Source organism: Alexandromys fortis, unplaced genomic scaffold (assembly GCF_014885135.2).
Source record: "Alexandromys fortis isolate MF-2015 unplaced genomic scaffold, M_Fortis_MF-2015_v1.1 scaffold_6, whole genome shotgun sequence".
NCBI lineage: Eukaryota > Metazoa > Chordata > Mammalia > Rodentia > Cricetidae > Alexandromys > Alexandromys fortis.
Window position 1 is genome coordinate 9,143,196 of NW_026067902.1, and position 25,943 is coordinate 9,169,138.

The 25,943-nt window shown below is 50.4% G+C and overlaps 1 protein-coding gene across 8 annotated transcripts in view; it reads right to left on the bottom strand.

The window, feature by feature from the left end:
* Positions 1 to 22,964, bottom strand: part of Ebf4 (EBF family member 4) — a 70,863-nt gene extending 47,899 nt beyond the window's left edge. For 6 of the 8 annotated variants that reach the window (XM_050134141.1, XM_050134142.1, XM_050134147.1 and 3 more), the window contains exons 1-7: positions 22,530 to 22,964; positions 21,949 to 22,070; positions 11,060 to 11,216; positions 10,702 to 10,765; positions 10,513 to 10,568; positions 8,907 to 8,980; positions 7,929 to 7,997 (exon numbers count right to left, since the gene is read on the bottom strand). In XM_050134141.1, coding sequence (XP_049990098.1) covers positions 7,929 to 7,997; positions 8,907 to 8,980; positions 10,513 to 10,568; positions 10,702 to 10,765; positions 11,060 to 11,216; positions 21,949 to 22,070; positions 22,530 to 22,838 — 851 coding nt within the window. In that variant the 5' untranslated portion in view covers positions 22,839 to 22,964. Of the gene's footprint in view, positions 1 to 7,928; positions 7,998 to 8,906; positions 8,981 to 10,512; positions 10,569 to 10,701; positions 10,766 to 11,059; positions 11,217 to 12,190; positions 12,277 to 21,948; positions 22,071 to 22,529 lie in introns of those variants that run through there. The other 2 variants (XM_050134149.1, XM_050134146.1) reach the window with 2 other exon arrangements.
* Between the last annotated feature and the right edge of the window lie 2,979 nt (positions 22,965 to 25,943).

The following is a 25,943-nucleotide window of genomic DNA, read 5'->3' on the forward strand; positions in this document are numbered from 1 at the left end:
CAGAGGACCCGGGTTCAATTCCCAGCACCCACATGGCAGCTCACAACTGTCTGAAGATACAGTTGCAGAGGATCTGACACCTTCACACCAATGCACATAAAATAAAGTTAAACCATAAATAATACTTTTAAAAAATAATAAATAAATTCAACATCCATTCATGATTTAAATGTAAAACTACCTTTCTTAACCCAATGGAATTTAATCAGCAGATAGGTAGCTGGAGTTAGCATTCTTTTACATTGCTGTTTTGAGAAAGGGTATTAAGTGGTACAGGGTAACCTTGAACTTGCAATGTAGCCAAACATAACCCTGAACTTCTGAGCCTCCTCCCAACTGTGTGCCACGGTACTGTAGCAGTGATACATTGCAAATGTTTTCTTTCAAATCAAGAACGGAGCTGGGTCTAGTGGTCCAGGCCTGTCATCCCAGGAACTTGGAAGGTGGAGGCAGGAGGATCACAAGTTCAGTGCCTGGTGAGACACAGAATGAGACTGAGGCCCGCCTGAGAAATTTACTGAGACCCTGTTTCAAAATAAAGAGTAGAAAGAGGAATGAGGAGTGAGTCATGGGAGGAAGGAGGGAGGGCAGTGAGGAGGGGAGGGGGGGAGAACCCACCCACCAAACAAAAGACAACCAATCAAATAGCTAACTAACTAAATATATTATCTGCATGCCAAGTAGCCAGGACTATACAGGAAGGCACTATTCAAAACAAAACAATAAGAATGCCCATTACAAGCCCGTGGGAGTAAGTGCCCTTACTCCAGCACTTGGGAGTTTGAGGCTGAAGCTAGCCTGGGTTATATAGGGAGATGCTGTCAAAACAAAAACAAAAAACAAAACAAAACAAAAAAACACCAAAACTTGGTTGCTTTTTTTTTTTTTGACAGGTTGGCTTAGAACTATTATACAGACCAGTCTGACCCCCAAACTCACAGAATTCTGCCTGCCTCTGCTTCCTGAGTGCTGAGATTAAAGGTGTGCACCAATATGCCCAGTTTACAGTGCTTATGGTACTCAAGGCTGTACTTGTAGTCCTATATAATGCAAAAAAGCAAGAAGTCATACACAAAAGGCCTGGATAGTTAAAACAGCTGTTTGAATAAAATGGCATGGATACAGAGAACCAAATGAAAGTAAAGCAAAAGATCACATATGAAAATCAGTTGCATACCAACAAATAATATGTGGGCATGATGGCTCAACAGGAAGGAAGTTCATGCTTAGTTAAGAGTTCATAGGTGAGGCTGGAGAGGAGGATTCATCAGTTAAGAGCACTGGCTGCTCTTCCAGAAGACCCAGGTTTGGTTCCTGGCACCCACAAGGTGGCTTACAGTCATTTGTAACTCCAGTTCCAGAAGATCTGGCCTCCACACACCGTGTGTGTGTGTGTGTGTGTGTGTGTGTGTGTGTTTATGATGCAGGCAAAACATCTATACACATAAAATTTAAAAAAAAAACTGTAAAAGTCCATGCTGGGTAGGTACAGGCTCTAGGGTTGAACTTGCCATGGTTTTGCTAAGTGGCCAGACTGTCAAAACGCCTCCTCTTATTTATATTTACACCCATAGACCTGGGCTGATCTCAGCCTTGGTCTGGAAGTTACTTCATACAGTGGGTTCTAGTCAGTGGAGCAAAACTGGTCAGAGAGCTGAGAATAAGAAATGGAATTCTCAGTTCTAAATGTATCAACCCTACCACCAAGAAAGAGTAGAAAGAGTGTCAAAGCCAGAGTAGTGGTTCTCAACCCAAGGGTCGCGACCCCTCAAAGACAATTGGAAAACACAGATACTTACATTACAATTTGTAACAGTAGCAAAATTACAGCCATGAAGCAGCAAGGACACTAATTTTATGTTTGGGGTCCTCACAACATGTGGAACTGATGGGTCCCGGCATCAGGAAGGCTGAGAACGACTGAGCCAGAAGATGGGTTAATGCTGTGGGATGCTGTCTTTAGGACTGGATGTGGCCACTGTAATCATGAACCCACAGCAGCTATGCTTAGCTGCACAAGATCAAGCCACCCAAAATTCTAGCAGAGATGGGGTAAACGATCTCCAGGCCCCCACTCCTTACTGAGGAGCTACTGTTGTTGGCAGTTGCTGGGAGAAGGAGAATTATTTTTTCGATGACTGGTGTGATTCCTATGATTCCCAACACTCCCACACTGGTGTACATGTGCTGTTAGTGAGCTGTTCCAAAAAAAAAAAAATACATGATCAGGGTGGTGGTGGTAGTGCACAATTTTAATCCCAGCACTCAGGAGGCAGAGGCAGGCAGATCTCTGTGAGCCTGAGGCCAGCCCGGTCTACAGAGTGAGTTCCAGTACAGTCAGGGCTACACAGAGAAATGCTGTCTCAAATATAAAACAAAAACCATGAAGTTGGGGGAATGTTAATGGGAATATGGGTGGATTGATGAGTTGGGATAGGGAAATCAGGGGTAGATACAATCATATTTATTGTACATGTGTATGAATTTCTCAATAGTAAAAATTAAAGTTATAATTTAAAATAGGAACAAAATATATAAATGGTCACGAGAAGATATATATGTCTGAGTGGCTCATTCCTTCATCTCTTGAAGTCCTTCCTCAAATGCCACATTCCCAGTGAAGTCAACCGTGACCATTCCATTTTAAAATTGATTTAAAATTGCACTTCTCCATCATGATTATTTTCACTTGTCCCTATGTCCCCCATTTCCTTCTAAAAGACTTAAACTTTATATAAGTAGATTCTAAAATTTACATGAGAACACGGCAAGCCAAAACAGCCAACATTTTCTTGAAAAAATGATTACCTAACTCCCTGCACTTTTTCTTTCATGAGGACAGGTATTTTTGTTTGATTTATGTATTCTTTTATATTTATATATAAAGCCTGAAACTGTTCCTGGGGTCTCTTGGTTCTTGTCTTCTTGAAGAAAAGAATTCAGTCAAGAGACATAGACAATTTAAGCAGAAGTTTATTTAATAAAGTAAGCAAAGTAAACACTCCAAAAGAGATTGTAGTGGACTGCCTCAAGGCAGGGAGCAGCCAGGAGGTTCTGCGGGTTCTGCATTTGGATTTTTAAAAAAGTTTTCATGCATATTTATGAAATTAAGAGTCAGACTGATGACAGAAGGTAACCCTTTCCCTCCCAAACCTTGGTGGACCAGATCTCCCTTTTAGAATACTGGTTCCCATGCTCCTCTAGAAAACCCCCCACACGGAGGGTGTCAAAACACAGTACAGGGCTGGAGAGAGGGCTCAGAGGGGAAGAGCTCTTGTTGCTCTTGCAGAGGACCCAGGTTTTGTTCCAATCACCCACATGACAGTTCATAACCATCTGTAACCCCAATTCCAGGGAATCTGAAGCCCTCTTCTGACCTCCTCTGGCACCAGGCACACATGTTATGCACATACATATGTACACACAAGCAAAATACCCATACACATTAAAAACTAAAAGCCATAATGCAAGTGATATTATAATGATATCGGGTCTTTTGAGACCATAGACCCTCTGTGAATGCATGTGTGTAGGAAGATGCCCTCTGGCGCCTTGAGAACTACACGTATGGGGGAAGATGCCCTCTAGTGCCTTAGCTTCAACAACTCAACTACATTTTCAAGGGTGTTTAACCACAGACACAGTCTTATCTCTAGCTCCTTGTCTGTGTGGTATCAGAATCTGGTTCATACACTATTTACCCAGTAAGTACATGTGGCCTTGGAAAATTATACAACTTTACTGAATGTCATTAAAAGCAGCTGCATAAATGGACAGATATTCATTGCAATATTACTCAAAGACTATTACTACACACTTAGTGTGTGTGTGTGTACAAGTGTGGATTGGTGTGAGAATCTATATATGTAGATTCTAAAATCTGCATGAAAACACTAAAGGCTCAAATGTTCAGTATTCTCTTGAAAAAATACGTAGGGAAAGTGAGTGACTTGTCCTTTATACTTTTCCTACATCATCATCATCAGTCTATAGTGATCGAAATGACCCACTTCATTGTCAAGGGTGTCTAGCCACAATGTGGTTGCAGTTTTCTTTGGTTACCTCATCTCTAGCTCCTAAGAGCTCACTAAAACCAACAGGGAGCGGTGGTGTCAAACATCTGCTGCCCCAGTACTGTACTAGGGAGGACAAGAGAATCATAAGTCCAGTGGCAGCCTGGGTTACTCAGTGTCTCAAAACCAATAAATAACAAGTAGGTAAATAAGCAAATAAATACATAAACAAGAAAAAAAACAATAATTGAAAAAGAAAAATGGAGGCAAGGCACGGTGGAACGTGCCTTTAATCCCAGTATTTGGAAGGCACGGGTAGGCAGATCTCTATGAGTTCAAGGCCAATCTGGTCTATATATCTAGTTCTGAGCCAGCCAGAGCTACACAGTCAGACCTTGTCTCAAAACAACAGTAAAACAAACAAATAACAAATACAACTCCAACTACACAACATATTATTTAGAAATTATATAATCCATGATAACTCGATTTAGAAATAAGTCACACTCATCTCCACGAGAGGACAAGAAAATGGTACGAAACAAGAAAAGACTGGTTGCAGTGAGATTTTTAATTTTTGTTTATCGTTTTGTGGGGCAGGGTTGCCCTGTATATCCTAGGCTGGTCGCAAATCTACCCATCCTGTGGAATGTTTCACGGTTTTTATTTTATTTTTCTTTGGTATTTATCATATAGAACATAACATTTTTGCTTTAAAAAATAAATCCCTTATGTAAGTATTTGCCTGAGTATGTGGACATAAACCACATGTGTGCCTGGTACCCTAGGACGTCAGAAGAAGGAGCTGGATTCCTTAAAACTGGAATTACTGATAGTAGTAACCATCATGTGGGTGCTGGGAACAGAACTCAGGTCCTTGCAAGAGCAACAAGTACTCAACCACTGAGCCATTTCTCCAGTCCCACAGGATAAACTTTAAAAGTAATCTTAGGGGTGAAGGTGTAGTTCAGCAGGAGAGTACCACAGAGGCCCTGGGTTTCACCCTTAGCATCTCCAGAATAAAATAAAATGATGTTTATTTGAAAGTCTTTCTAAACACAGCGAAAATCTAGAATATTTTTTTTAATGAAAGACCAGACAAACTTCATCAAAGACAACAGCCAAACAGAACAAACACGAACAGCTCATAGCAAAGAACTGATTTCTTTCAGATAAACCACTAAGAAACGCCAACTCTTAGAGAAAACTTTGCACAAAACATGAACAGACCGTGAAAAAGAAACAAGAGGGTAGGCTCAGCCACTCAGAGAACAACGAGAAACGGAAGTTGCTGGGACGCGACTGCTCGGTTACTGACAGAGACAGGGAAAGCAGGGGAGCCATTGCTTGCTGCAGCCCAGCCCTCGTCACCCTCGTTCCGTCAGGCCTTGGAGCTTTCGCTCCTAAATCACAATCTACAATCCCAGTGCTGCTCCTGTATACAGTCCCTGATGACTGCAATGTCAACTCAGGCTTTTTTCTTCTGATACTCTCTCCACCCCATTCCTTGGGCATTCCCCCCCCCTCTGTTGTCATTGATCCCCTCTTTTGTTGGCCATGTGTCACTAATAAATTCAATACAAAATCCTCCCACCCACAGGCAGTCTACTCTCCAACCCGCTTCTGATGTCCTGCCTATCACTCATGTCCAGCAATTCTTCAGTCCCTTCTGAACCTACGTTCCCTTTCCTGTACTTCTCCCCTTAGTCCTCCTGAGTCCCATTTCAGCTCTGTAAGGCCATCTTGCCCAGGCCTTTCACCGTCTTACCACCCCAGCTTTTACTGTGCTCAACTGGCAACCCCTCCCCTGGGGCTCCCACAACCACTCACCTGTTCTGCAGCTCTACCTGTATGGCCCAAGATGGCCAAAAAACTAGATTTATGGCCGCAGAACTCGGGCAGGCCCTAGCGCTGCTTGGTCATGACGTGGGATTTCTCCCAGACTGTTCACCCTCCTAGACAAACACTTCATCCCCCCAGTGTCTCCCTCTCCATCTTCATCCTCAGCTGCTGACCTTCCTTCTCCACTGAGAAAACAAAGCAATCACAAAACAAAACCAGAAGGCAATCAGAAGAGAGTATCGGCAAGCTCCCACGCTAACCCTCCTTAGAGGCCATGTTCTCTGTCTTCTCCACCACCTTGCTGGACCAATGGTCTGGGTTCCCAGACAAACCATAGCATCCACCCAAGTACCAGAGCCTACCCCTTTCACTAGCTGCAGGACATTAGCACAGAAATCCTCCCTCCTCTTTCTTGCATGCGGGATGCCTCTCCGGGTATCACAGTGGAGTTTTCCTTGCCCTTACTTGCAATGCCCCCGCCTCCAACCTGCTTCTCTGGCCCCTTCAAGGTTGTTCTGCAGTTGTTTCTGAACTCTACAATCCCATTCTCTTTGTACACACTAGGGAGCGAGCTGAGGCCTGACTGTACTGTTGATATGGGCACCCAGAACTCCAGCAGCTCAGTCCCACAGGAGGGCAAAGCCTTCCCCAGGTGAGGGGGAGAAGGAAGGGAAGGCCTTCCTTGGGTGTGGGTCTGAGTGTTGACAGTATGCGCAGACCCAGCACCACCATGCCTACCACCCAGTGTTCACATCCTGAAAACAGCCCCCCTGCAGAAATTGCTCCTACTGAGATTAGCTAAACCTACCTCCTTGTTCAGCCGTATGCGACAACCCCGACTGCTTGTTTATCTGTATGTGATAACCTCACCCCCTTGTTCAGCTGTATGTAACAACCCCAACTGTTTATCTGTATGTAATAACCTCACCTCCTTGTTCAGCTGTGTGCGACAATCTACATCTCCATGACATCTAACTGTATGTTAAACACACTGAGCTCCTGGGATGCCGAGGCTCCTCTATGAGGCTGAGCACAGAACACCCAATCCAAGCTTTTCTGTGTGCCCATGTGTTTGTCGTTCCTTCACTGGCTGCCCAGTGAGGTCAGTACCTGGTGCTGTGCAAGCTTGGCAATGCGCCTCAGCTCCACTGAAACAGGGCTGCTGATGTCATCGCTATCTTTGACACTGCTAAAGCCAACCATCAGTGTTGAGCAGTGCTGGTTACAGTTGCCTGCTGCCTCCTCCTTGGGGCATCTTCTGATGTAACCTCCAGGACACGGCACAGCCTTGATTTGACTCTTACCTCACAGGCAGCTTCTCTGCATTCTCCTTTGCTGGTTCTACATCTCCCTGACATCTAAACACTGGACAGCCCCAGTGCAGCCCTCAGAACTCTCCTGTTTTCTATCAACCCTCATTCCCCCAATCTCATTTATTCACTTTGTGCCCACAGCCTGCATCCTTCCTTTAGGACCCCCAATTCTGTTTCCAGCTTCTTTTTAAACCTCCCACCTGGGTGTTTAGTTAGCCTTCCAAGCATGGTATGGCTACAACCAAACTCCTAGCATTTCACCCTGGCAACTGGCTCTCCCCCAAATCTCCTTTCTAATGAACTTCCTCTTCCAAGTTGATCGGATCTGAAACGCTGGAGACACCTTTGAATGTCACCTCTCTTTGTATCTTTGACTCTCTGGCTTCTCCCCTTATATAACCAAATCCAGACACTAAGACAGGCATGGCAGTGCACATATGTGATCCCAGTACTCAGGAGCCAACAGCACAGAGCACCAGCACCTGGCCCTCAGCAGCCCCACTCTCTGTGTCTCTCCTTAGGTGTCCTTCACCATCTTGTCACGTCCTGATTCCTCTCTGGTTCCTTTGCTAAAGGAGTTGGGGACTGCAGCTCCAGAAAACTTGTCCTAAGGACTTCTCTCAACTGGCATTTCCTTGGTCCCTTGGGAAGTCTCACTGACCTCAGAGCCATCCACATAGCACCTTAGGAAATCTCTTGGCTTCCACCCCTCTGCTGAATGCTCAGTGGCTTGATCCAGGTGCCCTCCCCAAGCCCGTACCTGTCGATAATGACTGGATCTGAAGGCGTCTCATTCCGGTTGCCACAGCTCTTGCGGTCACAGCACCGGCTGAAGAAAAGACGAAGACAGGAAGAAGTGATGGAAGAGTGTGAGGGGCCAGGCCCAATGAGGGATCAGATGTCCTGCTCTGGGTGTAGAATTCCTGCGTGAGGGGGATCTCTTGCAAGAGAAAGCCAGGAGCAGGACCCTTGGCAGCCTAGTTCTAGGAATGGGGTTAGCTGTGAAACCTTGGGGTTAGCTGTGAAATCCATTAGCAGTGGATCATCTACAGTGTCTCTTCGACGACCACAAAGTGAACCTGCCCCTGTAAGAGGCATCCTGACCCAGATGTGTCCTGTGCCCGGCACTCCAGGGGCCTTCTCTAGCTTTTTAAAATTATTATTATTTTAATCATTTTTCTTCCAAGGGTAGTCACTGTCTCAAGAACATGTTTCTAAACATATTTTCTTTCCACATATTGGGAACTGTCTCTGAGGCACTGGAGGACTGATGTGTCTAGGGAAGCCCTTCAGGAAATGCTAGGCTCTAGGGTAAAGAAAAGGGGAGCTATGGCTGTTTCCTTCTCCCTACTCCCGACTTATCTACCAAAGAGCTGCCTGTGGCATTTCTCACATCTAGGCAGCTTGCTTTCCTCCACCAGGCCCCTAAGCAAATCCCAGAGCCCTCTGTGTTACCCAACCCAGCCCTGTCCCCATCCTCCCAGAGAGCTACTCCCTGGAGCTTTATTAGTTAAGCTTCCAGTAGCAGTAGGAGGCCTCTCTTGCAAAAACACTTAGAGAAGTCACATAAACAGGCCAGGCTAATGGGGCCTCAAGGAGCCTCTCCCCTGCCCATGCTTCCCCAGGGACCTGGTGGTTGTTGTGAAATAGAAGAAGGTTTGACGGGGGACCTGGGCTGCAGCTCAAGGAGGTACACTGTCTCGTCAACGTCAAGGCACATCTGGAGGTACCCCCTTACCTGCACATGATCTCGTGCGTGAGCAGCACTCGGCACATTTCAGGATTCTTGTCCTGCCCCTCATAGATGATAGCCTGGGGAGGAGGAAGCGTGCAGGCTGGCGGGGAGGGAGGCTCCTCTCAAGTCCCCGTGGCAAGCACGGGGAGCCTATGCGTCTACCCTGGTGACTCCCAAACCCAGACCCCGGAGAGGTCCCACCCCAGGAAAGCTCATGTTCTTTGCCCGGATCTGAAGAGTCCAGGGGTGAAAAGCAGGAACCTGAAGCCTGGCTGCTCAGGGGGAGGACAGCCTTCTGCCCTCAAATAGGACCGTCACCTCGGTGACAAGAATGGTTCCAGGTCTGCAGATTCCCTGCTGGTGGAGCAGATGGGCTCCTGGTCCCACCCTGCCTTATGCTCCTACCCTCACCCACTCCTAGCATCTCCTTCCGTGCAGGCTGCACCATGCTACAGAGGGCTTCCACCTCTGCTCATGTGTACTGTCCCTTTGCAATTCCTGCCAACTAACAAAACAGACCACTGAGCTACCTCTTCCCCCGCCCCCATCACTTCCCCAGCTCAGACCAGCACATTGCCCTTGGACTATGGGAGCCCCTCTTGCACAGTCTCCCAGCAGCCTCTGTCCTGAACAAGAAGTGAGCTTCTCGAACTGCAAATCTGGCTCCCTGCTCTAGCCTCCGGGCCTTCCAGCCTTCCTCTGTCTGTAGGTTCTTTTCTCTGTAGGCTCCCACATGCCACCCAAGTACCACTGCCGTTGCTTGGCCCACCTTCCCTGTCAAAGTGACCGAGAGCTTCCTGGATATAAGCCATTCTGCTTTGGTCTGGTGGAGGCTGCTAGAAGCGCCTGTCCACACAACAGCGTGCAAGTTGCCGCGCATCATTCCACATCCACTAATCTGGTCCATTTACGAGGCGAGCTCCTTCTCCCAGTATGTTTCTGAAAGGCCCGAGACTTGGGCTGCCTCTCAGAGTGCATCAGGTCGGTTTCCCTGAGCTGCTTTGGTCAGTCCCAAGCCTCCTTCCTGGGACCAGAGTATCATCACCATATGCTGAGTAGACGTCTACAGGACGAGCTCTGGGGCTGCACACAGGTCTCTTTTCTGACCCAGAGCACCCATCCCCCTTTGATGACACTAGAGGACTTCCTCTGGAGAACTGCTCTCAGTGGAGTTGCCTCCACTGTGTGCTCTTGCCTTAGGCATGGTCCCAACTGACTGATAGAGAAAGCAAAACGTCCAGTGCCGTTTCTATTCTACTAATCCCTGGGAATTGGGCTAAGGCTGAACTCTACCTGAGACCACCTGCTTCCTGGGTTTCTTGCTGTCCTGATCCCTTTCCTCTCCTCCAAGGAGGGCTTTTCCTCCTCACCAATAAACTACACGCCCCTGATTTTGTGCCTAAGATTGGGTTGCTAAGGGATATGACTTAAGGGAGGGCCTTTTTATAAATATTTTCTTTTCCAGACTGGAGAGAAAAAGCACAACCTTCTTGCCATAGGCAGGGAGCTGGGAGAGCAGTGAGTAAAGCCACAAGAAAGACAGAGGGGTTAAGAAGGTTTACTCAAACCAAGCCTAGGATGGGCCTGAACATCCCCCAGGCTGGCTCACCTGCTTTGACATGGAGTCAATGAGACGCACATAGAGGTCTTGCTCTGTCCGCAGGCCTAGGATGGGAAGGTAGAAAGAACTTGCTGTCAGGGAACATGAGGAGGCCGCAGATGACTATACCCACACCGTCTCCAGCCCTGATGAGGGTGCTTGTGTCTCAAGGTGCTTTAGTACCCAGACTCTGCTTACCATTGTTATACACCAGCCGAAGGCGGTAATGGATCCCGTTGTTTGTTTTCTCTGTCCCAGGCTCCTGCAAGGACAAGACAGGAAAATGTTCAAGTGCTCAGGGCCTTCAACCTCCGTCACCCATACCCTCCTTCACCCGTACCTGCCACCGAATCCCACTGTCCTTCTTTGCCTTCCAGCCATTCGCCCATGCTTTCCCACTCCTCTTCCCCAGGGTGCATGTGTGTGCGTGTGTGTGCACGTGTGTGTGTGTGTGTGTGTGCGTGTGTGTGCGTGTGTGTGCATGTAAGCGGCAGGGCCCCTGCAGCCCTCCCATCACTCCCAGTGCTAGCCCCAGGCCAGCCCATTAGCCTCTCACTCGATCCTTTTCCACGAAGTCGATGAAGGCTGTGCGCTCCACCTCCACGGGCTGCCCCTGCCGGTCGTACATGGCCAGCACGAAGTGGAAGAAGTTGGACTTCCTGAGGTTGGAGGGGGGCTGCTTTTCAAAATGTGCTCTTGCCAGGCCCACGCCACTGTGGGAGGAAAGGAACTGGAAAACCACGGGAAGGGCCCTCCAGTGAGGAAGACCCCAGGGGTTCTGGCCAGGCAGGTGGCTGGCCAGGAGTAGGCTCTGACATGCCAAGAGTTTGGACAAGAGGTTAAATTGGAAGGGTCCTTCCATCCTGGACAGCACCATATCTGTTCTATAAGGAGGCCTCCAGTGCTGAGGATACCCCAGTGTGCTTCTTTGAGAAAAAAACACCACAGGTGCTGCATGAAGGCATCCTGCCAGGCTTCTCTCTGGGACCCACATTCAGGAAGGCTATCTCTAAAATCAAGTGTATAAATGGTAAACCAATTCATTGTACTGTCCAGAGGCATTCGGGACATCAAAGGGGACCTATGAGGTTCTGGAATGAATTTCTCATTGAACCTCAACTTTCAGCTAGGGCTTCACTGAAACTATGGCATTGCCTAGGACACGATGTCCACCAGACTACCAGGGACACTGAACTGGTTCCAAGCTATCTGACTTCCCATCCTACACCTTGGGCAATGGCTACAGATGGGAATACACTCTCTGGGTGCAGAAGGCATGATTCCAGCTTCAAGACAGCAAGGCCTCTAGACAGGAGAATCTCCTAGTTTGGCCTTACGAAATGTTTTCTCCTGGCTCATCAGAAACCTTGCTCAGAAGCAAGGAGGAAAAGAACAAGACCTTGTTTACCAGATTGCCCCTAAACTCTAGTGAGGCACTAAACTCCGTAACACACAGCACGTAACACTGGAATTAAATGCCTGGAAGAGGAGGGAATTCACAGGCAGAGAGTTGGAACAAGGGTCCAAATATTGTCATCGTGTAAAAAACCAAAGGAGGTAATATTGTTTGAGGTTTTCTTGTTGTTGTTTTTGGGTTTTTTTTTTTTTTTTGGCTTTTATTTGGCGTTTTGGTTTGATCTTGTTTTTGAAATAGGGTCTCTGTAGTCTAGGCTGGCCTGGAACTCACTATGTAGTTCAGGCTGGCCTCAAACTTGCTGTGATCTTCCTGCCTCAGCTTCCCAAGTGCTGGGATTATGGTATGAGCCACCACACCTGGCAAAAAAAACAAAGGATAATTCTTTTGTGGGATGTGGGAGAGACTTACAGGTACTGTGGCTCTCCCAACACCCCAGGGAGTATAAACTCAGAAACCAGAAGAAGCAAGAGAGCAGAACAAAGAGCCCCAGAAATAGCTGTAAGGGCAAGTCCCAGTGGGTCAACACTGGGTAAGGAATGTCGCTCAGTTGGGAAAGTGACTGCCTAGCACGAAGGAAGCCCTGGGTTCAATACCCAGTGCCATAAACAACCAGGACTGGTGGTGCACACCTGTAATCCCAGGACTCTGGAGGTGGAGACAGGAGGATTGGAAGCACATCCTTGGCTACATAGTGAGTTGGAGGTGAGCATGAGATACAGAAGACTCTGTCTCAAAAGAGAGAAAGGAGGAAAATGAAAGGAGGTGGAAAAAATGGGAAGGGGGCTGGGGAGATGGCTCAGTGCTTAAAGCGCTTGTCACATAAGTGTGAGGACTTCAGAGTCCCAGAACCCACAAAGATGCTGAGTGGATATGGCGTTGCTACAAAGGCAGGGACAGAGGATACACATCACAAGCTGGCTAGCTAGCCTAGCCATAGGGATGAGCCCTGGGCTCAATTGAGAGACCCCGCCTCAGTGAGTGAGCTGGAGAAGGATCAAGGAAACATAAGTCACGGGCCGCCACATGCACACATATGCATGTGCACCCATGTACATACATCACATATACATATTCATGGGGTGTAGAGCGAGGAGACGTTCCTGCCAGACTGTGTAGGATTATGAACACTAGGAAAAGTCCAGACTTTCTTCTCCAGGCCGGGCATTCCAAAGCAATGCTCTTACAGGTTTCCCTATCTTCTCCCTAGCAAAGAGTGCTGCGGCCACACTGCTGGGAAATGTGATTCACAGCCCACATGGGAGTCTTTAAAGGCTTTAAGACACCCTACAGAATGGAGTCTGCTTCAGTTTGCTCAGGCTAGTATTCTACATGCATTAGGTCCCTAGACTTCAAGATGATGGTTCCCAAGGATTCTGCCTCTCTATCCTCATGTGCCTAAGCAGGTTCCTCTCATTAATAATGTGTTTCTGCTGGCCCATGTGGCCAATAGAATATAACAAAAATAACAGCCCATGCCTTCCACATTCGGGTCATGAAAACATTGTAGCCTCTGCCTTATTCTTTTCCTTGACTCATTACACAGGGGAAGCCAGCTGCTAGTAAAACCCAGTGCCCAGGACTACGGGGGTGGCTCAGTTGGCAAACTGTGTGCTTTATAAGCATGAGGACCTGAGTTTGGACCCTAGAACCAACACAAAAAGTCAAACGTGGTATTGTATGCTTGTAATCCCAGAGATGGCAAAATGGGAAGCAGAGATAGGGGAAATCCCTGGGGCTTGCTGGTCACTTGGTGAAGTCCCAGGCCAGTGGGACCTCTCTTAAACAGAGGTAAAATGTGCATGAGGAGTGACAAGCAGAGGTTGTCCACTGACTTCTACACATATGTACCCATACATGAACACACACTCATGCGTACGCACGCGCGCACACACACACACACACACACCAGCATCCCAGATGCACATAGGCATGCTTCCTTGACAATGACTACTAAATTCATTGCTCTTTAATATTTTCTTCTACATAATTTAACCAGGAGCCAGTGAGCTAGCTCAACGGGCAGAAGGCTCTTGCTGCCAACCTGAGTTTGATCCCAGAAAGCTACATGGTAGAAGGAGAGGACCAACCCCACCCCTTGTCTTCCCACCGCTCTAAGTACACATAGCACATGTGAGTGAGCCCCTCCCCCCCACACAAATAAATAAATGCAAGAAAGTCTTAAAAATCAACTTACTGTTTTCTTTGACTTCATACTAGGCCATAGTATCTAGGCTGTCAGGAAACGGGACAAATGCAAAATGTATGTTTTCACTCATACAGAGTATAGCAAATTTAAAAAAAAGAACTGTTCTTTCTCCTGGATCCATCTTGGGAGCCACAGTAGCCATGGGAATGGGTGATCTAGGAGGCAGATGTGATAAATCCTCTCGTCTCCAGGGCAAGATGACAGGAAAGGCGCCCAACACCCTTCCCAACCAGAAGACCCTTCTCCAGGGGTATCGTCCTCTGTCCTCTCTCCATTCCTCCCCATTTCCTCCTGGCTAGCTTGCCTCTCAAGTGGGGACTTGACCACCCTCTGTGGGCTTCTCAACCTGGCTGAGAGGCCAGGGAAGCCCGAGGAGAGCTTGAGATCACAGCAGGTCTCTGATTACTAAGGACGAATATGCTAATGAGACAGCAACTCTGAACTCCACCCTCCTGCTCCCAGGGCCAGGGATGGTTTCAAGACAGAAGGGGGTGGCCTTGTAGAGCAACCCCATCACTGCTGCCCTTTATTCCTATGCTGAGTCTGGGAGGCTCTCAGACAGTGGGGAGAAAGTAGACAGGAAGGCCTTGGTAGAGGAGAAGTGGGTGTTGAGAAACTACAGAATCCCCAGGCCACTCAATAGGCCTTTTCTGTGCAAAAGCCCTTACCAGCTCAGGGCTTCTAATTTGGTCTAGAGGAAACTGATGGTGACCTGAATTTCCCTAGACAAATGTCAGTCAGTCCAGAGTCCTGTCTATCCCCTGCTCCTGATGGTCTCCCGAGAATGAAACCCAGAAGTCTTCCTAAAGTCCAGGCCACACTCCCTATGCTGGGCCTGCCCTCCCTATGAGCAGGATTACTCGGGAGAGAGAGCACGGGGATTAAGGAAGGGAAATGCTGGTTCCTCTATGGGATGTGGGTCAGTATCTGGTGCTAGGGAGTGAGGCATAGAGAAACTAAGCCACCTCACCTGTCCCATGGCAGCATCTCACTTCGCCTAGCTCTATTCTTCCCAAGACAGCCTAGAGTAGCACCCAACCCTTCACCCTGCTTAGGTGCACAGGCTTCCGTGGGGCATTTCCATTATCACAAACAATATTAATGACAGTCTTAGCCCCCATCAGACCAAAGCTGGCCAGCAGAATGGGAGAACTCCTGCTAGGTGCATCCTCCGCTCCTTGCCTGGGAAGTCTCCAGTATACCTCAGTAGTGCCTCGGCCAGGAAAGTGAGAAGACTGAAATACAATGGCAAAAGACTTTCTGAAAAGAGTCTAGCGTTTCGTATGTTCAGGACACAGAATAATACAAGGAATGTGCTGTACAGAGGAACCGAAAGCAAAAGAAAACGGAAGCGGGCTGGACCGTGTCTCCCTTCCCTGGCTGTCCTCTTTGCTCCTGTACCTGTAGCCACAGTAGAGGATCAACACCTGATACACAGGACTGCAAGCTACAAAGGGAGAAGCCTGGGGAGGAGGAAGGGAATGGTTTTTTTTTTTTTTTTCCTTTTCTCCCCTTGGGAGAAGCTGCTGCTCTTGTAATGTGAAAACAAACCACAGTTAAAGAGCAGGAACAAAGAGATGTACTAGAACGATGCACAAAGTACCCAGTGATCTGAGAATCCCCATGGCCACAATCTGGGCATACGCATGGGAGCTATAGGTAGCACTGAGTGCCCTCTGCTCAGAACAAAAGACACAAACGAAGGTCGGTGTCTCTGGTTTTGTGCTCTCCAAAGTGGAGTTGTCCAAGACAACCACTGGAGGGTGGGAAGAAACTCGGAGATGCCTACTGGTACATACTCTTTATCTAAAAGAAAGAAAGATGGACGGATAGGAGGATAGAGCCCCTGAATCCTGGAGAGGCAAGGGATTCGTTTACGTTCTCCTAGAAGCACAGAACTTCCTGTGATAAAAACCCAAATATCAACAGCTTATTGGATTGATTCAAGGAACTGCAGCGGTAGAGGGCGGCCCAGAGAGCTACCACTGTAGGCAGCCAAGCTCCAGCCTATGGGGATGAAAACACACAGGACGAGTACTTCAGACTTACCCCACCCGAGTCAGGGACGCAGTGCGTTAGGCACTGCCACCTTCTAAGCCGCCACCTCCTCATCCAGATCATTTATTTATGTGTACCTGCATGAACATATGTGTATGTGTGCCCAAAGAGACCGGAAGAAGGCATCGATTCTCTTAGAGCTGGAATTATAGGCATTTGTGAGCTGCCTGATGTGGGGGCTGGGATCCAACCTCTAGTCTTCAAGATTGAGAAGCAAATACTCTTAACTACTGAGCAATCTTTCCAGCTCCCACTGCTGGGTTTTGTTGTTGTTGTTGTTGTTGTTGTTGCTGCTGCTGCTGCTGCTGCTGTTTTTCTGTTCTCCTGGCTGCCATGTGTACGTGTGGGCAGAACAAGCTCTGGCCTTTTCAAGTTTTCCAGCATTAGGAAGTAGATGCTAACTGCGGTAGACTTTTGCCAACCAAGGGTACTAAGAAGGTAAGCATCGGTTCCAACGGTCAGTCACCCAGAAGCACTGGGTATGAAGGAAGTCCGCAGAACTTTAGCCCCTGGAGCCCAAGGGCAGCTCTGGGTTTATGATAAATATGGGTGGATATTAATATGGCTGGAGCCCATAGTTAGTGATATTTCATTGTCGTAGCATCATAGGAAACAGTACGTACCCTTTTCAGATAAATGCTGCTGAGTGACAAAAACAGTCACACAGCCATTTTTATAAGAATCCAAAATAGCCAGGTGGTGGTGTTGCATGCCTTTAATCCCAGCACTAGGGAGGCAGAGGCAGGTGGATCTGTGAGTTCAAGGCCTACAAGAGCTAGTTCCAGGACAGGCTCCAAAGCTACAGAGAAACCCTGCCTCAAAAAAAAAAAAAAACAGACAAACAAAAATAAATATAAACAACACATCCCCTTAGTTTCTCAGAAAGGCTGTTGCAAACACAATGTCAAAGCCCTGTCCTCTCGGCTCTGCAGGATGTGGAGGTGATGGAGAACTCACTTCTATTCCAGAGAACCCAGACTTGGAAGCCTTCACACCAGGGTTTCCCACCAAGTCCCATCTTCTATTCTCACACAGGCCCAGGATTAAAGGAAACCTCCTGGGACAGCAGAAAGAACTTAGTTTGCCCAGATATCTTGGACCGAAAAGTCCTGCCTCGCAGCAAGCTTTGGTATGCAAAGATTTCCTGAGCACTGAGTTGGGACTTTGAGGTCAAATGAACAAGGACAACGTGACCTTCATAGACTGAGCCACTAAGGTGAGCAGCACTCCAGAGCACACAGGGACTCTAGCTGGCATAGCAAGGCAACAAAGCATCTGGTTGCTATGATTGAGCCCACCCAGCAGGTCCCTGGAGATGTTCCCTTGCAAGGCTAAGCAAGATGGCCCAGGGCTCTTCTCCTGACATCCAGAGCTCTCTAATAGACAGAGCCCCCGTTGCAGTCTCTGTCTCCACTCACAAACCACTCATGCCTGATCAGATGTTTACTATAAATAGCAATTTAACAATAGCCGCCTGCATCCCTTACAAGGCACCCCTGGGGGCTTCTGCCTTCCGGTTTCCTGCCAAAAGTGAAGTCTGGCCTACCTGAGAGCCCACGGTTCTGAGCAGTAGCACTTTGGCTTGAGCCTGAGTCATACTCAAGTTTGAGATGCTGGGTAAGGGGATAGGGCCTGAAGTCATCAGCATCAGAAGCAGCTCTGCTGACCACCCTCTAGCTCCATCAACAGAAGAAACAAAAACGTATGCCTCCCAATCTCATCGCTGGTCTCCGGTCTGCCTCAAGTTCTTCTGCTCAGTCCAGTCTTCTCTTCCCTACACAAGTTCCGCGTTCCTTTCTTCCACAGTCTCCCTTCCTTTAAGCATCCCACTGGTGCCCAAGCTCCCTCTTAGGCATTCTCTGTGCCCAAGGGCGGATAGTGACCATCATGCTGTGCCTGCCTCCAGCCGAGACCCCTTGGCCTAGCTCTGCCCAGGCCCTGATAGGCTCAGAACCTAGCCATGATGCATATCAAACATAAAAGCAATGACACAGAGGGGCACACCCACCTCAGTGGTACCCAGAGGGAAGGCCTGGTGGCTAATGGCAGCTTCCCAGAACCTGTGTGTGGATGAATCCACTGAAGAGGAGCTTTGGGTCAGTGGAGGCTTCGGGGTCCCCCTTTCTACTGCTCAGCACAATTCTATTAGTGACCCATGTCTAAATGGCAGGCAGGCAGGATTGGAGGTTACGGGGGGGGGGGGGGGGGGCACGTCTCACATGTGCCCTAGGGCTCCCCTGCCGCTCTCAGTCCCACTGACTACTCGCCCCGGGTTTTCTTCTCCCTCTTACCATCCACCCACAGGCCTGCCTGCCAGCCAGGTTCCAGGATGACGAGCAGCTATTAATTATTAAAGCAAACAAAAGCATTTCCTAGCAGGGAGGCTAGCCTACAGCTGCTTACAGGAAAGACATCCCCAGCTGCCCTTCTCTAAGGCCTTGCTCCTGTGCAGTGACTGCCGGGTAGAACGGGCTGTCCTGCGTTTCTGGGACTACTGCAGGAGTAGCCCTGGCCTCTCTAGACTCCCCAGTCCAGGAAACACACCAGAAGGATGGAAGCGCTGCCCTAAGTGTGCCCTAAGCCCACAGACAGGCAGACTTGTCTGAAGAGGAGGATGGGGGAATGGCCTGGGGCTAGGTCTCAGAGAGGAATTCCTACTGGTCAGGTCAGGGGCAGTCCTAGTAAAAGCTAGGGGTATTGGAGCAGAGGTCCCTATTAGGGAGCCCCCTGCAGGGCAGGGAGAGGAAGCCTTCTCCACAGCCTCCCCCCCCACACACACACTTCCTGTGAGCTGGGTGTTCGGTTCCATTTCTTTCCCTACCTCCCATGCTCAGAATCTTCACGTTAGCAGGGCCTCCCTCACTGATCTTGGCGAGCCTTCCAGACCTTTTCCCCTCATCCACTTACTTTCTTTAAAGTCTTGGCATTTTGGGAGCGTCTAAGTTGTAAAATTGCAGAGGGGAGCAGATGGATGTAGGGCAATTGCTGGAACATACTGAGGTGAAGAGAGCACCTGATAGGGAAGGTTTTTGGACCAGCTAGGCGGACTACTTAAGCCTGTGGGTGCTGTGGAAAGAAGGACGGATGGGCTGCCATCTTTGCCCTACAAGAAAGCCTCAGCTGGCAGGGCCAGCAAAGCAGGGATAGGCAGAGGCCAGCAGAGCCTGGCCTCTAGAAAGCATCATTAGGTTAACATTAGGAACCTAATGTTATGTCCTGGGCAGGGAGGCAGGACATAAACAGTCAGGTGGAGCTGGGCCCTCACGGCTCGCCGAGGATCTATTCAGTGGGTGGGATTCTAAGGGCTTGAGGACAGTTTTATGAGAAAAGCAGGTCACACAGCCTTGCTCACTCTCCAATACCACAGGCCATTATCACGCAGAAGCTAAGAACGAAAGCTGGGTGGACGGTGACGAGCCCTGAACGCCAACTATCAGGGAGATGGGGATGTGCCAGTGAGAGCATCCTTAGCGCTGATGTCAGTCTGGGCAGGGTGGGCAGGCACAGGGCACACACAGAGAGGTGCTGTGACGCAGTGGGCAACATGGTCAGAGAAAAGTGCTTTGAAGTCTGGTGTGGTGCTGTGTACTAGTAATTCCAGCACCTGGGAGGCTAAGGCAGAGTTGGAAGACAGCCTGGGCTACACAGTGAGACCCCCCCACCCCCACCCCAAAGTACCCTGAAAATGAAGCTTTGGAGAGTAGGGCGAGGAAGATAGTTCGGAGGAAGTGGTGAGTCAGAGGCCAGGACCAGGAGTCTTGAGTTATCCTTCGAGCCAGGGAGAATGGGGCACGGGAGCTTAATTGTTAAAAAATGGTATCTGGGGACAATGGGATTGAGACCAGGCATCCAAAAGTTCTGGAACTCAGTTGGTTGTGGGTGAAGGCGAGGGAGGCGCAGGTCGTCCCCACAGAGCAACCTTGCGGGAGAATGAAGCCAGGCAGGGAGATGAAGAGGAGGATGGGAGATAGATGTTTCCGGTTATGTTTTGGGATGGGGAGACCTGAGCAAAGAGGCCTGACTGAGGGAGAAGATACAGGAGAAACAACAAACACTGTGGAGAGAAATGAGAACCAAGAATTAGCTTCCCCTCTGGGACTGGGAAGAGAATCACACACATTGCCTTACAACCCTCAATCTATGTCCTAGAATGGAGATTTCCAGACATGGGGAGAAGCAAGCTCAGGCCTGAAGAACATTCTGTTCAAACTTCAGAAGGCTTTGGGCTTCAGTTATGTGGCCTTGGGGACCCAGAATAGGCACCACTCAAGAACCTTCTCTGTGTAGACCGCGCTGTTGGTGAGCAGCGGGTGGTGGTGATAGAAGTCTCATCCCCAGATTTCTTGCCCCATCACCCACCTTCAAAATATCATCTTCTGCTTCCCTCTCATCTAACCTGCTGGCCCTGGGCAGGCAGAGAGCAGAGTCTGGAAGAAACAGGAACCTCCACTCTAATACACTCCACGCTGTAACTTCCCACAACCACCTCAACTTCAAGAAAAACCAAACCCAACGGAAAAGGAGGCACACAGAGTTAGAAGCATTAGCACAAGACAACATTAAGGGGAAAAATAGGAGGGAAACAAATTATCATACCCACAGCAGTCGTGTTAAACAACTGTGATTTCTGTTTCCATAATCTCTAGTTAGATCACTCTTAAAACTTACTGGCTCACCGGCAATATCGTTTCCTGTCCTGGAGAGATCACTCGACAAGAAGCCCAGTGCTCTCCCTGAAGGCTGTGAGACAGCTGTGCAAAAACACTGCATCCCTTGGTCCTCAAAACACTCTGAGTCTACTGTTGGGTGAGGGTGCAGTGCACCCCAACTGATACCTGAACAAGTTTGGATATGTGAATCAGAGTGGTGTGCCAGCCCGGGTTTGCTTTGACAACCTCAGGTTGAGGTCCTTCAGAGGATGGGTAGCAGCTATTTAAACTTCCCGGAGACCCAGTGCCCACCCTGCCCTGGCTGTCTGCAGGGACAGTCCCGACCTAGTGCCAGGCACTATGAACTCCCGATCCGATGTATAGCCTCCAGTTCATGTTGTATGATTCCAGGGAGTGTTACAGAGACCGAGCTCCAACGGCTGTTGCATGACTGGGTTAACAAGCCTTCAAAGTCTCCATGCAAATCCTGGAGTCCATTCCTTACTGAGGTCTCCTCCCTAAATCCCTATGCCTCTCCTTGAAAAGTAACCAGAGTGGATTCTGCTAATTCCCAAGAGCTTCCTGACTCCCTCAGGATCTACCCTCGCGCACACACACCGACAGAGGAGTCCAGGCCCCATTCTCAATCCCAAGCAATTCTGCAGATCAACTGCCCCTCTTGCTTAGCCACTCTTCAGCCCCACCCACATCTCTGGTCCTACACACCACCATGCCCCAACTCTGAGGAGCAAGAAAAAGCAAAGAGGCAGAGTTTCTTGCCTTTCTTGTCGGGTAGCCGCGGACTGACAAGCGGAACAGTAGAGACTGCCCAGGAAGAAGAGACTAGACATTTCTAGATGGCTAGTAACTTGGGTCAAGGCTCAAGGTGCGCAGGCGGATGTGACACCTCCTTCAGAGCCCTGAACACTAGTAAGCAACCTCGCCTCATATTCTCAGGGAAAAAAAGTCAGTCAGACTCAGGGTGAACAGAAGACTTCATTGGGACGGTCAAGTGTTAAGATTCCCTCCATCCCTTGCTCCAGTAGCTAAGGCATGTTCGAAGAAGGCGACACGAAGCGGTCCAACCAGAGTGCTAGGTCGGGTGGGGCTCTTACCTCTGCGCCGCGGTGCTGGAGTCCAGGATGCCCGCGCTCTGCATCCAGGAGCGCACGGAGCCCAGGCTGGAAGGCAGCAGCGGCTCCTCTTTCAGGTGGAGCCCACCGCGGGGCAGAGTGTCCTGTGCGGGGAACATAAGGACCCGCAGTTCGTGGGCGCCCCCCACTGCCAAGGATCGCTTCCCGCCGAGGCTGTGGGCGTCGCAGCTCAGCCCGACCCGACGGCACCAGGAGCCTCCAGGAGCGCAGCGCTACACGGAGTTCGGAGCCTCAGTGCACGCACGCCTCTCGGGTGCTCTCTCAGTGAAAGCGGGTCCCCGGGCGCCGACGCTGTCCCCTCCCCTCCCGGGGCGCGGGGCGGGGAGATGGAGGGATTCCCCCGCGGCCTGAGAGCCGGTGAGCAGACTGAGAGCGGAGCCCGCACCCTCGCACGGAGGCGCCCCAGAGGCGCGCTCTGGCGGCTGCCCAGCGCCGCGGTCGTCGGAGGTGGGGGGGGGGGGGCGAGCGCCCCGCGAGCTGCCCGCCCTTCCCCCCGGCCTCCCCCCCGCCCGCCCGCGGCGCCCGCGCGGGGAGCTGATTACCATCCGAGAGGGGGAGACTGCGGCTGTAGAGCTCGGCGGCGGCGGCGGCGGTGGCGGCCGGGGCGGCAGCAACAGCAGCAGTCGCGCGTCCCGGGGTAGAGTCGGGCCGGCGCCGGGCCAGCAGACGCAGCCGCCGCCAGGCCCCCGAGTGCCCCGGCGCCCCGAGCCTGCCGCTGCCCCGGGCGGCAGCACCTGCAGCAGGAGCAGCAGCAGACCGGCCGACTCCCCCCGGGGCCCGGTCCCCGGGCTTCCCCGCCGCGGTCGCCGCCGCCCGCCGCTCCCCGGGGCCTGGCCGCGGGCCCTGGCCATCCCGCCGCCTCCGCCGCTCCCTGGGGAGCGGGAGTCGAAGGGAGGGAGCACCGGCAGGAGGAGGGCTGTCGCAAGCGGGTGGGCCCAGGGGACTCGGGGCCAGGGGAGGCGGGGGCGGGGCGCGAGGCCGGCCGAGGGGCGGCCAGGGACGTGACATCATCGGGGGAGGAGCGGCCGGGCTGGGGCCGCGGCGGCGGGGCGGACCCTGGAGAGTCGGTAGCCGGGCTGGGGGCCACGGTCTGAGAGAGGCGGCGGGAGAGCGCGGGGAAGCTAGCACGGGCCAGGGAAGGCGAAGACAGAGAGGGCTGGGGGCTGCGCGGCGTGGGAGCCTGGTCTCAGCAGTTCAGCTCATCACACCGGCTCTTGGGAACCACCACGGCCTCAGGGTCGCCACCAGACGAAGCTCCAGCATCTTTTTGATTCTGTCTCCTTCCCCTAGTATGCGCCGCCCTCTCCTCTGCCAAGGCTTGAGTCTGAGAGTTGCTGCCCATTTGGTACCTTCAGACTTTTCACTGGCCCTCTCAGCACCCTCAGAGAACTGACCTCGGTTTAACCTCTGCGGCTTATTGCTCAAGGGTCTCAGTGTGTGGTAGGTGGCGGGACCCCAGGCCAGCTGAGCTACATTAGTCCTGCACCTCCTATCCTTATTCCTGTCCTTGGATTACCCAAACTCAAGTTTACATTCCCAACTGCGCCTTTCAGATACCTCCTGACTTCTGATGACAAGTTGGACACGTGGGACTCAAGCTTAGGGTTAAGAACCCAGCTCACCTCCTTTCTCCCCAGCTTTTCTTTCTGATTCCATTTTATTTCTGCACAGAAATCATCTGGCCTTTGACCTTGTGGCATAGCCTTTTCTGTGTGCCCTCCGGGCTGTCAACAAACCTTGGATCGGATCCCAGAAGTTTCCCTCAGAACAGCATAGAGAGGGAATAGGGGGCCAGCCTTGCCCTTGCTGTTGCTTGCACGCTCAGATCTCCATCCCCCTCGGGGTGGGATGGGGCATGCTCCGAGTCAGCCCTTAATATCCGGCCTAGTGCTGACCCAGAGAAAGGATCCCAGGGACACTTTCGGGTCGTCTGTCTCCCCAGAGTTCTTCTGCCTCTTCTTTATGTCCAATTTTTCATCACCTGTCACTTTTGAAAGAGGAGGAAGGGATACTGCCAGTCCCACCCAGACTTCTCAAGATCTCAGTTTTTACCCCAGGTAGAATTATCAAAAACGGGGCTCTGGAAATGAATTAGCTTCCAATCACCCTCCGCATCCCTTTGACAGACTCTAAACCTTGCCCCTTGTAGTATGGCTCCTGGATCAGCAGCACTGACATCGATAGCTTGTTAGAAATGCAGACTTGAAGGCCCTCCCAGACCTATCTGAGAGCCTGCCTCAGAAAGCTTGCATGCTGGGATCACACGTGCCAGCCGCTACTGCTGCCTAAACTTCCCATTCTTAAAAACCCCTCCCCTTCTCCCCACCTCCGCCTGTTTTTGTGGAAGTTCGCAGAAGCACTCCACTGAGGATGCTTTGCCAGTCTTCAAAGCTTCTCCGGGAAGCTCCTAGTATGACTCCTCCCTGCACTGGCTCTGCTTTGACTGCGTGGGCCCTTGGGGTTTCAGGCCCTCTGATCTCCTTGCCGTATCTACGCACCACTTCTCCTCACCCTCCCTTTTTTTTTTTTTTATTCAAGAGTTCGTGTGTTCTCCAAGGCTCCTTCTCTAAGGCTGTCATTGGGAAGACCACATCCTAGCCTGGGCTTCTGTCTCCCTTCTGGCTGTGCTGACCATCAGATGGGGAGATTAGAGCTGGGTTGGACCATGGGGCAGGAAAGGAACCTGCCCCAGGAAGAATCCCCAGCACAAGAGACTCTGCTCCTAGGCCACAGTGACACAGTTCAGTTCCCACATGCCCACCCTCACAAGCTGTGCACCCCCTGTGTGTGTGTGTCCACACCACCCCTTCCTGCTGCCCACAGGTTTTGGAACGGGGGATGGGGTTAGGGGGTCGTCATCTCTGACATCTTTCTCTTCCACCTACAGCTACCACTTAGTCAGATCTTCCACGCCCTTCCCTCTGCTCCAGCCGAGGAATATCTCTACTAGGAACACCATTCAACACTGGATTCCACCCTGCTTGAAGGAGCTCCGTTCCCTGTTTTAATCGTCAGCTTCTTCGTCTGTCTCCATCCTTTGCCTGCAGGTTTTAAGTGTCGCTGTGTATAACCTTCTTAGGAAGAGTTCAGTGTCTCTCATGGCTCCTCACACTTAGGGGCTGTTTTAGGAACATTCCTGGCTGATCCAGTTTCTCCCACCAGACAGTCTTCTTGCTGTGTCAGCTCCCTGCTTGCCTGACACCAAGATCCCTTTAACACACCCTGGGCTGTCCCTTTACTCTGCTGTTGCCGCCAGCAGGAAGACTTGAGCATTGCTCTTCTTTCCGAGGCAGTGTCGTCCCCGTGCCTATTTATGCTGTTGCACTATAACTTTGAAGAATACATTTGAGGGACAGGTGCTCGGAAATAATCCGGGGAAGTAGAGGAATCGGTGGGAAAGTGGCATTGAGAGAGAGCGCTGTCGTATGTGGGAGGCCTCCTGACTTGTATGCTTTCAACTCTACCCTAGCTAACCCCGTGGAATAGACAGGAACCAGCCAGGAGGATGTTTGAAACTTTGCAGACCCTGCAGCCTCTGCGAAAGGTTTCTGGGTTAGAGCTGCTGAACCAAGAAGCAAGGGTTCAGGGGGATTCGGGGAATCTCCTGGACAAATGTTAGAGCCGCCCTTGGCATCAGAGTTGAGTGTCTCTTCTTAAGATCCAGCCACAACTCTGCTTCTTGGAATGACATTTTATTTTGCATGATTTGTCTTGTCTAGAGGGAAGATTTTCTCCTTTCTGCATACTGTGATTGCTCCACAGACAAGAATCTAAGGGTTCTAGAGGCATAGTAACAGACAGAGGAGGCTTGGTCCGAGCCTGTAGAAAATACCATAGCCTCCTTTGGCCCAGGCCAAGTCTTTTGGAACCATGAGGCCAAAACCTCTCACCTCACCTTTTTGCTTCTTGGACATTAATGCTCATATTCAGAAAGATTCTTGTCATGTGCCCAGTGC